The following is a 16,757-nucleotide window of genomic DNA, read 5'->3' on the forward strand; positions in this document are numbered from 1 at the left end:
AGTGACCGTGTAGGGATTGACAACCCCTTATCGTGTTGGTTGCGAGGATTTATTTGTTTTGTGCAGGTGCGAGGGACTCGCGTGTAGCCTCCTACTGGATTCATACATTGGTTCTCAAAAACTGAGGGAAATACTTATGCTACTTTGCTGCATCACCCTTTCCTCTTCAAGGGAAAACCAACGCAGTGCTCAAGAGGAAGCAAGAAGGATTTCTGGCGCCGTTGCCGGGGAGGTTCGCGCAAGTTAAGATTTGACTCCCGACAACGAGCCATTTCTGGCGCCGTTGCCGGGGAGGTCTATGCAAAAGTCAACATACCAAGTACCCATCACAAACCCTTACCTCCCGCATTACATTATTTGCCATTTGCCTCTCGTTTTCCTCTCCCCCACTTCACCCTTGTCGTTTTATTCGCCCTCTCTCTCCGTCCTCCTTCTCTTTCCCTATTTGCCTCTTCTTTTGTTTGCCTTCTTCCCGTATGTATCCTTGTTTGTGGTTCCATGTGCCTTCTATTTGCTTGCTAAAAATCTATTGATATGGATCCACTTAAAGTGTTCTACTTAGATCATTTTCGATCCTTATGCGCTCGTGCTGATACCCCAACTAGCCTAGTTGATGGGAAATCATTAGATGAGCATGCTCATTTTTTGCGTCACCATTTGTCTGAAAAAGGGAGACTCTTATGGAATCAAATAAACAGATTGCTGTGTTATGCTTGGAATCTTTGTGAAATTTTTGATTTTACTTGTTGCTCTAAGAACCCTAAAAACACCTCCCCTACCTATGTGAGTTTAATGATATTGAAATCTTATCTTCTTATGCAAAGGGTTTTTATAGTTACTACGATATCGAACGAATTGAAGAATTTGTTGCTTTTAAGGGTGCTTATGAAGTTGCTTCTTTGATTGAAAAATATGATATTACTCTCTACGAATCTGAAAATTTTGACATACTTAAATATTGCTATGAAAACTATGCTCATAATGTCTATGCCAAAGAATTTATTGAAAGAATGACCGTTACTTCGGAAGAAAATAATGGTATGCATGAATCTATAGATAATTATGATTCCGATGATTTGATTGAAATATCCCTTGATGAACATGATGCTTGCTATTCTTGTGGCCATGATGCCAATATTTATGAAGATGAATTTGCTATAGCTCCTTATGTTAAACATGAGATCGTTGCTATTGCACCCATATTTAATAGTTCCTTCGATGAAAAGCATGATTGCAATGTTGTTATTATAAATTCTCTTAATGTCAATTGTGTTAACGATATGCAAAACCCTAAGCTTGGGGATGCTAGTTTTGCTATGACTACTATTTTTTGCAATGATCACGGTTGGGGTGATTCTTCTTTTGATCTTGAAAATTTATTTAAGCCCCATGATGAATATGAGATTGATAATAGTGTTTGCAATATTATTGAAAGTGGGTTTGGAAGAGTGTCAACTTTAGATCCCACATATTTGGAGAATGTTCAATCTTATGAAGTTTTTGATAAAAGTGGGTTTGCAGAGGTCATGACTTTAGTTAATGCTAATCCCACTATTTTGGAAGAGTGTCAACTTTGCATACATGTGGATCTTGTAAAGATTATGTTTTGTGATATCTATATTGTTGAATTTGCTTATGATCCTACATGTAATTGTTATGAGAGAGGAAAATATGGTTGTAGAAATTTTCATGTTACTAGATTACCTCTCATTAGGTTGAGATTGCTATTGTTTCTTTCCGCTTTCTTGTATATGCTAGTTTTTGCTTTCCTTGATAATTTGTTTGCCTATAAGATGCCTATGCATAGGAAGTATGTTAGACTTAGATGTGTTTGTCACATGTTCTATGATTCTCTCTTTGTGCTTCAATTCCTGTCTTTCATGTGAGCGTCATTGAAATATTATGCCTAGCTAGGGGCGTTAAACGATATCGCTTGTTGAGAGGCAACCCAAATTTATTTTTATTCCTTGCTTTTTGCTCCTGTTTAGTAATAGATAATTTATCTAGCCTCTGTTTTGGTTGTGTTTTTTGTGTTTAATTAGTGTTTGTGCCAAGTAGAACCGTTGGGAAGACTGAAGGAAATATGCCCTAGAGGCAATAATAATGTTATTATTTTATTTCCTTATATCATGATAAATGTTTATTATTCATGCTAGAATTGTATTATCCGGAAACATAATACTTGTGTGAATACATAGACAAACTAAACGTCACTAGTATGCCTCTACTTGACTAGCTCGTTAATCAAAGATGGTTATGTTTCCTAACCATAGACATGTGTTGTCATCTGATCAACGGGATCACATTATTAGAAGAATGATGTGATTGACATGACCCATTCCATTAGCTTAGCACCCGATCGTTTAGTATGTTGCTATTGCTTTTTTCATGACTTATACATGTTCCTATGACTATGAGATTATGCAACCCCCGTTTGCCGGAGGAACACTTTGTGTGCTACCAAACGTCACAACGTAACTGGGTGATTATAAAGGAGCTCTACAGGTGTCTCCAAAGGTAAATGTTGGTTTGGCGTATTTCGAGATTAGGATTTGTCACTCCGATTGTCGGAGAGGTATCTCTGGGCCCTCTCGGTAATGCACATCACATAAGCCTTGCAAGCATTGCAACTAATGAGTTGGTTGCGAGATGATGTATTACGAAACAAGTAAAGAGACTTGCCGGTAACGAGATTGAACTAGGTATTGAGATACCGACGATCGAATCTCGGGCAAGTAACATACCGATGACAAAGGGAACAACGTATGTTGTTATGCGGTCTGACCGATAAAGATCTTCGTAGAATATGTGGGAGCCAATATGAGCATCCAGGTTCCGCTATTGGTTATTGACCGGAGACATGTCTCGGTCATGTCTACATTGTTCTCGAACCCGTAGGGTCCGCACGCTTAAGGTTTCGATGACAGTTATATTATGAGTTTATGAGTTTTGATGTACCGAAGTTAGTTCGGAGTCCCGGATGTGATCACGGACATAACGAGGAGTCTCGAAATGGTCGAGACATAAAGATTGATATATTGGACGGCTATATTCGGACACCGGAAGTGTTCCGGGTGATTTTGGAGAAAACGGAGAGCCGGAGGGTTACCGGAACCCTACCGGGAGTAGTAATGGGCCATATGGGCCTTAGTGGAGAGAGAGAAGGGCGCCAGGGTGGGCCGCGCGCCTCCTCCCCCCCTTGGTCCAAATTGGACTAGGAGAGGGGGGGCGGCGCCCCCCTTTCCTTCTCCCTCCCCACTTCTTTCCCCCTCCTGGCGCGCCTATAGGGGCCGGCCGGCCTCCTCCCCTTGCTCCTTTATATACGGGGGCAGGGGGCACCCCTAGACACACAAGTTGATCCATGTGATCATTTTCTTAGCTGTGTGCGGTGCCCCCTTCCACCATAATCCTCGATAATATTGTAGCGGTGCTTAGGCGAAGCCCTGCGACGATAGAACATCAAGATCGTCACCACGCCGTCATGCTGACGGAACTCTTCCCGACGCTTTGCTGGATCGGAGTCCGGGGATCGTCATCGAGCTGAACGTGTGCTAAAACTCGGAGGTGCCGTAGTTTCGGTGCTTGATCGGTCGAGCCGTGAAGACGTACGACTACATCAACCGCGTTGTGCTAACGCTTCCGCTGTCGGTCTACAAGGGTACGTAGATCACACTCTCCCCTCGTTGCTATGCATCACCATGATCTTGCGTGTGCGTAGGAAATTTTTGAAATTACTACGTTCCCCAACAAAGACTTGGGGGAAGTCTTTTTAATCTTGCTGTAATTTACTCAAGGTATTGTGTTGTTCCGTAGGTAGCTAGCTTGTTAACTGTAGTTGTTCATAGCGACTTCACTTTGTTGCACATGCTATACCCTAGGGACTTTTCAAATGCGGACTTGCGTAGGCATTTTAACCTCACCTCCAGTTCATTATGACACCCACCTAATGGTCTCGTGGACTACGCACCAATATTGTAAAAACTAAATACAAAAAGGAAAAGGAACCTCGGACCTAGGTCTGTGCTGGATTTTTGTTAATTGAAAAACAACTGGGTGGTTTGTTAGCTTGAATTAGTACACATATTTATCTGAAATGGTTACCAAAAATGTTAATCACCATTCATCAGTGGTTCCATTGCGCGCAACACTAAGAAGCAGAAATCTGTATTTAAATTTGAATTCTAAATTTAAACTAGATGACATGGTTAATTTCTAAATCCTGGTCAGAGTTGGCCCTGGGATGCAGCACGAGTTTTCTCAGGTTATGCGACCTGGCCTAAGCATTTAATCTACAGCTGAACAATTAACTAATTCAAGATTCTCATTATTTTTCTAGTCTTCTCATGTTATCTGTTATGCTGAAATTTGGCTTCTGCATAACATTTTTTCCATAGAAATAATTCTAGATATTATTTCAGGTATGTAGAAATGGATCATTCCATCTTCAAGGAAATGTCTATGTGCATTATAAAGCCTTGGATTGAGTTCTTCTTGCCTACAACAGCATGAATGGTCGATATTTTGCTGGGAAGCACGTGATTACTTAATTTTATTCCTCAAGTACTGTGAGTTATGTGAGCAGAATTGCTAGAGTATTCTTGTGAATGCTTTCTTACATCTCAGAGAATACTTCACCTTAGATGCTGTTCCTGGTTCTTAAATAAGAAATATGTTTCCATATGTTACTCTTGCATAAGCTTACCTTGAATTTTTTTTCCTGCTCTTCAGATAACATGTGAGTTTGTTGCTTTGACGAAATGGAAGTCAGCGATCTGTGGTGAGTACATGAGGTCAAGATTCAAGGTATCTTAAGTTTACACTCTGTCACCTGAATTCTTTGTTTTATTTGACATGTACGAAGCATATTAACACCATTCATATTTGTGAGCACTATTTTAGTTTGAAAATGACTAAATGATTAATACCATCTATGTGTTCTGTTTCATCTCTCTTGTTTAACAGACATGTTCACATGGAGTTGCTTGTAATTTCATTCATTGCTTTCGTAACCCTGGTGGAGATTATGAGTGGGCTGATTGGGACAATCCTCCACCTAAATACTGGACTCGGAAGATGGTTGCTCTGTTTGGTCCCTCAGATGATGCTGTTTTTGACAAGGCGAGTGATACCCCATATTTTGAACAGTTACACAGTTCAGATAGGAAGAGACTGAGAAGTTCTGATGACAGGTACATGTTCAATTATTTTAGTCATTTAATCTGTACAGTTTTTATTATACTGAAGTCTAAAATGAGAGGATTCTGTAGGTATATTTCAAGTAGACATGGGGATGGAGATGCACATAAACGACACTCATCAAGAGTTTTTTCACATTCTAAGCAAGAGCAGAGCAACCATATCATGAAATATGGGCATACTCGAGATAGAAGAGAACCATCTGCAACAAATGAGCAACGAGGTCAAGAGATTGAAGATGATATTGGCAGATACTGTTCGCCCATGGAAAATGAAAGAGTGTCCCAAGCACATAAGCATGAAGAGAAACATAGAGATGGCCATGGCGATGTTGCACGTGGATACAATGGTAAAATCAAGTCCAGGAAGCACAGATCTGAACAGCACGAAAGTCTGGAGTCTGGATGTTCTAATTGGCCTTCAGAATTTGCTGATGCTGGCACGAGAAGAAGTCCTTCAGGCAGCAAGTCCACCAATAGGTACAATAATCACAAAAGGAGCCGGAGGCAATCCTCGGATGTTCCCAATCTTGAAAGGGGCTACTCCGCTGCGGACAAATCATCAGGGAAAGCGCACATTGCCAAAAGTAGCTCGAGACATTATGTTGAAGATGACTCTTATGGTGAGAAAGGTAGTAGAAGAGGCAAATCTGGAAAGCACAGTGGTCATTGTGATGACCCTGATGATAGATGGCTAGCAACAAATAGTGATGTTGATTCAGATGCAGAAGCTCAATTCCCGAGGTCAAGCAGTGGAGTTGGTAAAGGTGGAAGGAATGATAATGCTACTCCAGATGAGGATGATCGTTATCAAAGGTCCAGCAGCAGGTCTGCTAGGTCAAGAGCGAAGGATGACAAGATGTTGGAAATATGAGCAATTTACCAAATGATTTTATTAGCAGAAATATTAGATAAAGCATGACTAATATAACAGTGACAAAACAAGCCATGCGATTTGACAAAGAGAAGGTAAACAACATCTTTATATATGAACTATAACTGAACATATCTAGAGCAACCAGTATAGCAAGTTGCATATATGAAATAGAGTCTAACATATGTAGGGAAAATAATAGAAGAAGAAACTGCAGCAGGACCTCTAACTGAAAGGAGAAGAACACGTATGGGACAACAGCAGCAGTAGAAGCGCTGGACTTGGGGTCGGTGTCCTCGCCTGCCATGTCGTCGAGGAGGTCGGGGTAGAAGTCGTCGTCGGGGAAGTAGTCGTCGGAGTCCGTGATGAAGAAGTCAGTAGTCGCGCGGAGCGCTCCCCAAAAACCTTATCACCCTTCTTCCGTACAGGACTCAAAAGATGCGGTTCCAGAGGCCTACTGTCCTGACCTGCGGTGCACGCCGCAAGATGGGATGGGGAAGAACATAGCAGCAGCGCAGTAATCGGAACTTTGTGGCGAGAGGAAGAGGAGCTTCTGTTGTGTCTCTCTAGAGAGGAGCGACCTCTCTTATATAGGCAGAGGATAAGGACGCGAAGAGGCTGTGGTGGGAGGTGAAGCAACGAAGGGAGACGAAGCGAACAGGCAGCGGCCGAAGAGGCGCGCCTTTCGAATTCAGTGTCCACTACAGAAAATGTTTCAACTCCCACGTGACCTTTCATATACCCGTCGTGCGTGGCAAAATTTAGACGACGGCTCGGCTCATTCCCGCAACCCGCGGCGCGGTGCATCGCGTCGCGTCGCGTCGCGTCGTGACGAGGCGTGGCGTGGCGAGGCGGGCGGCGGAGGAGGAGCGCGCGTGGATGTCCCTCTTATTCTCATGCTCATACATGTGGGGAAAGAACCTCCCTTATAAAACGGTCCAACTCCCTCTAAACTAGCAATGTGGGACTAAACTTTTGTTCCACCTCTTGCCTTGCACGAATGGGCTGCGTGGGCCTCTAGGATTTATTAGGAATTTCTGAAACTGCTATTGGGCTAGGCCCAAAATAGACAAAATTCCAGCAATCCCCCACCAGATCCCAGAGGCACACAAAATTTGCCTTTGGTTTCAAAACACTGTTTTATATACCGGTACTGCAGTGGAGACTGTTAAGTTGAACTTCCACCTAGAACTCTATGCTACACTAGTAAGCAACTTGAACAGTGGACTGGGCCTTGAACTGCAAGTTTTCTATGAATCTAGCTTCACATAAAGCCTTGACTGATACGTGGCTACCATGGGTCTTCCCCGTGGATGGAGCTTATGCATCATACTCCGAGACCTTTCGTGAGTTTACTAGAGAGAACCCTACTCTCATAGATTGCGACGTTTAACAATCAGACTCATATAGGTGTGTTCTTCAAAAGATGTTCTGCAAGACGACATCTCTGCTTCAATGAGCCACTTATAACACGTTAAGATATACATCAACCTGCCATGCAGATTAGGAGAGTATTGCATCTTCATGGAGTGGTATTGTTGATAGTAAGGATACTCTCCTCTCAGTTGACCAACAGCTTGTCTTCCACATCTAATTCACGGGATCTCCGATCACAAAGAATAGGTTACTGTAACGCCCCGAGACCGATGTGTCAGGTGTCTTCCTATTATTCGCTGTTGTTGCCATGTCATTTGCTTGCGTGTTGCATCTTGCCATGTCATCATGTGCATTGCATCATCATGTTTTCAAAACTTGCATCCGTCCGGGTCTCCTTGTTCCTTCCGTTGTCCGTTCTGAGTCCAACCACACTTGCACGCGTCCGCGGCATGTCCGAAATAGTATTGTATAAGTGGCCGGAAAATGTTCTCGGAATGGGATGAAAGTTGGCGTGCGGTCTTATTATAGTGTAGGTAGGCCGCCTGCCAAGTTTCATCGCATTTGGAGTTCGTTTGACGCCCCAACGATTAACTATAGCGGCAATATAGCCGGTCTTTTCGTCGGACGTTTTCGGTCTCCGGAAACAGTCGTCGGGCCTCCCTCTCTTCTCTTCTCTCAGCTCGAGACTGTCTACACAGCTCACTACCTACCGCCAGGTCCAACCTAACCTCTCTCGTCAGCCCACAGCCCCCCTCGCACGCGTCCAAAAGTTGTCCCGAACCCGACCCGGACTGTCGCCACCATTGTGTCCGGATCATCCCCGAACATCTACAAAACGTCTCCGTTTTCTTAATTGGGCTCCCTAACCTATTTATCCGAGACCGTCTGATTTTGATCGGAGGGTCCAAACCTAATCCGTTTGTCCCTATATATATAGTCCACCACCTACCCAATCAAGCCAACCCTAAAATCTAGGGGATTTGTCCCTGCCACCGCCGCCGCACTTTCTCCCACCTCGGGATCTCTCCAAGTCCAAAAATCCCCCCTCGATTTTTCCAACCCACCAACCAGCGCAACCCCCTCCTCCTTGCTCGATCCCTCGTGCCCGAGGAACCAGCGTGCCCGAGCCACCTCACCGGAGTAGTAGCAGCAATCGGAGACCGCGCTGCCTCCACCTCGTCCTCAACCCCGCGGCCGCCGGATCCCCTGCGTGCCTCCACCTCGAACCACCTCGCTTCCCTGTTCCAGAGCTCCTTCGCCCGAGCACCCTTGGAGAGGGCCTCCCGAGCCTCCTCGCGTCGTGCCAGCGAGCCCGTCCTGCCGGCGACCTCCAGGCCCGTCCCTCGTGCGCCGTCCTTCTCCTCCTTCCTTCCTTCTTTTTCTTCTATGCGTCCTCAACTCCCTCTCGACTCTCTCTGTTCAGGAAAACACCATGGCCACCGACCCCTGCCTCGCCTTGGATCTCGCCGGGTTACCGCCTCGCTGCATGGATCCGCCGTCCCCACGCCTCCTGGCCTCCTCCGTGCTCGATTCTCGCCGAGCTCCTCGAGTCCCGCTGCTGCATCCTCTCCATCCTGCTCACCCCGCGCCTCCTCTGCATCGAGCCGAGCTGCTCCAACGCCCGCTGCGACGACTGGTTCGCTGCCGCTCCAGGCCGCCGCACCTGTAGTCCGCCGCCGTCGCCAAGTCCCTCACCTCGCCGCCCCTATGCCCCGCTCGCCGGAGTTCGACTCCCAGCCGCCGCGCCCCTGGTTCCTCTGCGCCAAAGACGAGCTAGCGGAGCCTCGTTGACTCCCTCTGTTTTGACCGAGCGGCCTCGCTACTCGCCTGGGCCGGCCTCCTCTCCAGCTGCGGCCCAGCAGCCTCCAAGCCCAGATCCGGCCTACCTCACCACCGTCCGGCCCAAGACCCGCTGTGAGAACCCCCAGCCCCTCCTGTGCACTGATGGGCCAACCAGTTTCAGCCCATTCGTGTTCTTTTTCCTGTTGTGTTTTTTTCTTTTATCCCAGAGATTGCAGAATTGCAGAAAAACCCTTGCACTTCATGCATATAATTACTCATGAACCGTGCATCATATCAAAATGTTTTATATATGAAACTTGCTTAGATTTTCATCTAGTTTAATAATTTGCAACTTTCATCTATGTTTAAAATGTTTAAAATGATGTTTGCTTATATTTGCCTATTGCCATGTTAAAATGATTTAATTCATAACTAAATAACCGTAGCTCCGAATTAAATAATCTTTATATGTAAATGGGGTAGAAAAATGCCTAGTTTAACATGGTGGCATCACTTTGTATGTTTAACAACTCTAAAATTGTGTTTAGGGCAGAAAAGCACCAAATCTAAAATATGCATATGGGGATTTACCAGAATTTGTTGTTCGTTGCTTCCGGCCTCATTTAAACTTGACTAGATAGGTAGTTTACTTTGCTTCACCCTTGCCATGTTAAGAACATTTAATATTGTTGGGGTACATAAACGAGAGAGAACTAAATAATTGATGTGGTGTTCCGTCAATATGCAACCCGTTGCATATTGAGCTCCACTTAACTTGTAGTGTTGTTTGTGCACTTTGCCATGCCATGCATATTTAAACCGGACATGCATCATATTTCGTTGTGCATCATTTCATGTTTATGTGATGTTTGTTTACGATGTTGTTTGCTTCTTTCCGGTGATGCTTCTTCGAGTTGTATCCGGTAACGTCGTGTTGTGAGGATTCGTTCGTCTATGTCCGTTTATCTTCTTCATGGACTCGTTCTTCTTCCTTGCGGGATTTCAGGCAAGATGACCATACCCTCGAAATCACTTCTATCTTTGCTTGCTTAGTTGCTCGCTCTTTTGCTATGCCTATGCTGCGATACCTACCACTTGCTTATCATGCCACCCATATTGTTGAACCAAGCCTCTAACCCACCTTGTCCTAGCAAGCCGTTGTTTGGCTATGTTACCGCTTTGCTCAGCCCCTCTTATAGCGTTGTTAGTTGCAGGTGAAGATTCAAGTTTGTTCCTTGTTGGAACATGGAGATGTTGTTCCTTGTTGGAATATGTTTACTTGTTGAGATATCACAATATCTCTTATTTAATTAATGCATCTATATACTTGGTAAAGGGTGGAAGGCTCGGCCTTATGCCTGGTGTTTTGTTCCACTCTTGCCGCCCTAGTTTCCGTCATATCGGTGTTATGTTCCCGGATTTTGCGTTCCTTACGCGGTTGGGTTATAATGGGAACCCCTTGACAGTTCGTCTTGAATAAAACTCCTCCAGCAAGGCCCAACCTTGGTTTTACCATTCGCCACCTAGCCTTTTTCCCTTGGGAGTCGCGCATCCCGAGGGTCATCTTTATTTTAACCCCCCCCCCCCGGGCCAGTGCTTGTCTAAGTGTTGGTCCGAACTAGAGTCCTTTGCAGCGCCACCTCGGGGAAACTTGAGGGCTGGTTTTAGTTGTACGGAGCGCTCATCCGGTGTTGCCCTGAGAACGAGATATGTGCAGCTCCTATCAGGATGTCGGCGCATCGGGCGGTCTTGCTGGTCTTGTTTTACCTGTCGAAACGTCTTGTAACCGGGATTCCGAGCCTGATCGGGTCTTCCCGCTAGAAGGAATATCCTTCGTTGACCATGAGAGCTTGTGATGGGCTAAGTTGGGACACCCCTGCAGGGATATGATCTTTCGAAAGCCGTGCCCGCGGTTATGGGCAGATGGGAATTTGTTAACGTCCGGTTGTAGAAAACCTGAAGTTGACCTTAATTAAAATGCATCAATCGCGTGTGTTACCGTGATGGTCTCTTCTCGGCGGAGTCCGGGAAGTGAACACGGTGTTGGAGTTATGCTTGACGTAGGTTGTTCTAGGATCACTTCTTGATCATACTTTTATCGACCGTGCTTTGCCTTCTCTTCTCGCTCTCATTTGCGTATGTTAGCCACCATATATGCTAGTTGCTTGCTGCAGCTCCACCTCATACCTTTACCTTACCCATAAGCTTAAATAGTCTTGATCGCGAGGGTGCGAGATTGCTGAGTCCCCGTGGCTCACAGATACTTCCAAAACCAGCTTGCAGGTGCCGATGAGTCCGTGCAGATGACGCAACCAAGCTCTAGGAGGAGCTCGATGAAGATCTTGTCCTTTGTGTTGTTTCGTTCTAGTTGATCAGTAGTGGAGCCCAGTTGGGGTCGATCGGGGACCTTGTCGCATTTGGGGTTCTTCTTTTATTTTGGTTCCGTAGTCGGACCCTGATTGTATCTGGTTGATGTAATGCTTTATTCATGTAATTGTGTGAAGTGGCGATTGTAAGCCAACTATGTATCTCTTTCTCTTATGTATTACATGGGTTGTGCGAAGATTACCTCACTTGCGACATTGCTTTCAATGCGGTTATGCCTCTAAGTCGTGCTTCAACACGTAGGAGATATTAGCCGCATCGAGGGCGTCACAGTTACCACTGTGAACAACTCATATTGTGGGTCTCATACCCATCTCCCTCGATGCATTATCTATCACATTATGTGATAGACCCTTAGTAAAAGGATCTGCCGGATTCTTAGACGTTTGGATATAATCCAATGCAATAACTTCGGAGTTTCTCATTTTCCTGAAAGACTTTAACCTTCTCTGAATGTGTCTTGATGACTTCATGTTATCCTTTGAGTTGCTCACTTTCGTGATCACAGTTTGATTGTCGCAGTTCATAAGGACACCCGGTACAGGTTTCTCAACAACCAGCAAGTCCTTCAAGAGCCGACGAAGCCAATCTGCTTCGACCATAGCTGTATCTAGTGTTGTGAATTCTGCTTCCATTGTTGACCTCGTTAAGATGGTCTGCTTGCAAGACTTCCAAGAAACCACCTCCATGAGTGAATACATATCCGCTCGTGGCCTTTATCTCATCAGCATCTGAGATCCAGTTTGAGTCACTATACCTTTCAAGCACCTTTGGGTGCCCGGTGTAGTGAATTCCATAATTTGCAGTGCCTTTCAAATAACGCAAAACTCTCTCTAGAGATTTCCAATGCACATCTCCTGGTTTTGAAACAAACCGACTCAGTTTGCTAACAGCAAAAAAGATGTCAGGTCTTGTAGTACTGACTAAGTACATAAGCGAGCCAATAATCTGAGAATATTTCAATTGATCTCTAGTAATTCTTCGATTCTTTCGAAGTAACACACTCGCATCATATGGTGTTGGAGAGGGCTTGCAGTCACTATAGCCAAAGCGACTCAAGATCTTTTCCACATAGTGAGATTGAAGCAATGTAATCCCACCATCATCATCTCTCAACAACTTAATGTTCAGAATGATATCAGCCACTCCTAAATCCTTCATCTCAAAACATTGAGATAGGAAATTTTTGACCTCCTTAATAACATTCAGATTTGTTCCGAAAATCAGTATGTCATCAACATACAAGCAAAGGATAACTCCCTCGCCCCCACCATGGCGATAGTACACACATTTGTCAGCTTCATTTACAACAAAGCCTGCTGCTGTTAAAGTTCTTTCAAATTTATCATGTCACTATTTGGGTGCTTGCTTGAGTCCATACAAAGACTTCAGCAACTTGCACACTTTTCCTTCCTGACCATCTAGTACAAACCCATCTGGTTGTTCCATATAAATTTCCTCGTCCAACTCTCCATTTAGGAAAGCAGTCTTAACATCCATTTGATGAACGAGAAGACCATGCGAGGCAGCTAGTGAAAGTAGAACTCGAATAGTGGTCAGTCGAGCCACATGTGAGTAAGTATCAAAGAAGTCTTCACCTTCCTTTTGGGTATAACCCTTAGCCACGAGCCGAGCCTTGTACTTTTCAATAGTACCATCAGGCCTAAGCTTCTTCTTGAATACCCATTTACATCCTATAGGTTTGCACCCATAAGGACGATCAGTTATCTCCCAAGTTTCATTCACTAAGATGGAATCCATCTCGCTACGAACTGCTTCCTTCCAGTAGTCAGCATCTTCAGATGCACATGCCTCTGAAATAGAACTGGGAGTGTCATCTATGAGATACACAAGAAAATCATCACCAAAGGACTTTGCAGTCCTTTGTCTCTTGCTCCTAGTAGGAACATCATTGTTCTCCTCCATAGGACTTTCAAAGTGTTCTATCGAAATGGCAGGTTTGGTAATTGTAACTGGTTCCTGATTCGATGAACTAGGCATCTCCTGATTAGATAAGGTAGCCATATCCTTCATGGGAAAGATATCTTCAAAGAAAGTCGCATCATTCGACTCCATGATCGTACCGACATGCATGCCAGGTACCTTAGATTTTACAACCAAGAATCTATAGCCAATGCTATGAAAAGCATATCCCAGGAAAACACAATCCATAGTCTTTGGTCCAAGCTTCCGCTTCTTTGAAATTGGAACATTGACTTTCGCCAAACAACCCCATGTTCGTAGATAAGAGAGTTTTAACCTTTTCTTCTCCTATTCCTCGAATGGAGTTATCTCTTTGTTCTTTGTGGGGACTCGGTTTAGGACATGACATGCTGTCAATATCGCCTCTCCCCACCATGCCTTGGAGAGACCCGATGTGTCTAACATGGCGTTAATCAAATCAGTTAGAGTACAGTTCTTTCTTTCGGCCACCCCATTTGACTGAGGTGAGTAGGGAGGCATCCTCTCATGGATTATACCATGTTCCGCACAAAAAGCATCAAATTCATTGGAAAAATACTCTCCACCACGGTCGGACCTAAGCCTCTTGATTTTTCGATCAAGTTGGTTTTCCACTTCAGCTTTATAGATCTTGAAAAAGTTCAAAGCCTCATCCTTAGATTTCAGAAGATACACACGGCAGTATCTAGTGGAGTCGTCAATTAACGTCATGAAATATTTCTTTCCACCTTTTGTTAAAACACCATTCATTTCACATAGATCTGAATGTATGAGTTCTAGTGGTGCAAGATTTCTCGTTTCCGCAGTCGTGTGAGACTTACGAGGTTGCTTACCTTGCACACACACTTGACACTTAGATCCCTTGACGGTGGTGAAACTAGGGATTAATTTCAACTTCGCTAGTCGCGACATGCAACCAAAGTTAACATGACAAAGACATGAATGCCACACATTTGATTCATTATTGTTGCAAACATGATTAACAACTTTATTGCAAACGTCTGATAAGGATAAACAAAACAAGCCTCCTGACTCATAGCCTTTACCAACAAAGGTTCCATACTTGGATATTATAAATTTATTCGACTCAAAGACAAGCTTGTAGCCATCTCTACACAGAAGGGATCCGCTAACAAGATTTTTATTGACGGAGGGGACATAATGCACGTTCTTCAGCCGCATGATCTTCTCTGAAGTAAACTTCAGATCGACCGTGCCAACACCATGAATAGAAGCACTTGAACAGTTTCCCATCAGCACGGTTGAAGTCCATGCGGTCTGATAAGACGAAAACATGGAAATATCACCGCATACATGCACATTAGCACCCGTATCAATCAACCAATCAGGAGAATGACATACTGAAAGAATAGTGGGAAATATACCATACCTATCATCCTTCATGTCAGTGTCTCCAATGACAACATTAGCGGTCTTGCCGCCTTTCCCAGGATGACGCTTGTCATAGCGATTAGGGCAACTAGGAGCCCAATGATCAGGATCCCCGCACACATGACAGACACCTTTCTTCTTGTCATTCTTCTTCTTGAAGTTCTTGTGCTGGACAACCTTGTTTTTCCCATCAAACTTTGCTTTACCATCAAACTTGCCCTTGTTCTTGAACTTGTGGGGCTGGAAGTTCTGCTTCTGTACCACATTGGCACTAGATTCTCCCTCAAAACCTCGAGCACATGTGTCCTTTGCTCTCGCCTTTTCTTCCACATCAAGAGTGCCAATGAGATCCGGGACGGAAAACTCCTGCCTCTTATGCTTCAGCAAGGTAGCAAAGCTCCTCCATGAAGGAGGAAGCTTAGTGATGATACCTCCGGCAACAAACTTGTCCGGTAGCATACAACCGAAGTGCTCAAGTTCTCTAGCAAATGACTGTATCTCATGAGCTTGCTCAACCACGGAGCGCTCTTCAGTCATCCTGTAATCATAGAATTGCTCCATGATGTACAGCTCAGTGCCAGCATCCGAGACCCCAAACTTGGCCTCGAGTGCATCCCACATATCTTTTCCATTATCAATTAACGCATAAGTATCAACTATGTTCTCACCAAGAACACTCAAGAGAGCAGCCTTAAATAGAGTATCCATTTTCTGAAAAGCTTGTGCCTGTTGAGCATCAAGCTCCCCTTCAGGTTTGCCGAGAGTGGCCTCATAGCAACTCATGGTTTGAAACCATAAGACTGCTCTCACGCGCCACATCTTATAGCGGATACCCTCAAACATAGGAGGTCTCATGGAAGTAGCAAAACCACTTGGGGTAAATTGCCTATAATAAAGTTTTTGGATTGTTGGAAATATGAGCAATTTACCAAATGATTTTATTATTAGATAAAGCATGACTAATATAACAGTGACAAAACAAGCCATGCGATTTGACAAAGAAACGGTAAACAGCATCTTCATATATGAAGAACGTAGTAGCATCGCAGTGATCGGAACTTTGTGCTCGGCTCATTCCCGCAACCCGCGGCGAGGCGGGCGGCCGAGGAGGAGCGCGCATGGATGTCCCTCCTGTTCTCATGCTCATACATGTGGGGAAAGAACCTCCTTATAAAGAGGTCCAACTCCCTCTAAACTAGCAATGTGGGACTAAACTTTTGTTCCACCTCTTGCCTTGCATGAATGGGCTGTGTGGGCCTCTAAGATTTATTAGGAATTTCTGAAACTGCTATTGGGCTAGGCCCAAAATAGACAAAATTCCAGCACAAGAGGAGTAGGAAGAGGAAGAAGCATCACAGCGAAATCAGGAAGAATAGCGACAGCGATGGCCCCTCGGACTCTAGTGACATTAGGGATTTGAGCTCGCATGCGTGGAGGAGTCGATCAAGAAGCAGTGAGGAGGATCTCTCATTGCACACGCGGAGGAAGGGTCGCCGTGGTCATGATTCATGATGCAGCTGTAATATCTGATCATTTGGTCGCTAGACTGACAAGTTTGGTTTTTAGACGATCAAATGTGGTGTAGATGCCAGTAGCTCATGCAGTGGTCCTTGCGAGCCTTGCTTTCTAAACCTCTTCTTTTCTTCTCCTCTTGGCCGATGCGGTTCTTTTTCCGGATAGAGATTTCTTGCAAAGCAAAAGGCTTGTACTAATTTTGGTAATTTAGAGTTGTTTACATCTCACCCTCGGTTACGCCATGGAATTCCACTGACTTTATGCTAAAGAGAATC

General features: G+C 44.6%; 1 protein-coding gene across 1 annotated transcript; it reads left to right on the forward strand.

The window, feature by feature from the left end:
• The first annotated feature begins 6,143 nt into the window (after positions 1 to 6,143).
• LOC147973129 (uncharacterized) lies at positions 6,144 to 11,805 on the forward strand. The gene is made up of 3 exons (XM_087524582.1): positions 6,144 to 6,164; positions 8,422 to 8,780; positions 8,870 to 11,805. The coding sequence occupies exons 1-3, from the start codon at positions 6,144 to 6,146 to the stop codon at positions 9,507 to 9,509; spliced, it is 1,020 nt and encodes a 339-aa protein (XP_087380708.1). The 3' UTR covers positions 9,510 to 11,805.
• The last annotated feature ends 4,952 nt before the right edge of the window (positions 11,806 to 16,757 follow it).

This window comes from Triticum urartu, chromosome 5A, assembly GCF_056163025.1.
Source record: "Triticum urartu cultivar PI428250 chromosome 5A, HENAU_Tu73, whole genome shotgun sequence".
NCBI lineage: Eukaryota > Viridiplantae > Streptophyta > Magnoliopsida > Poales > Poaceae > Triticum > Triticum urartu.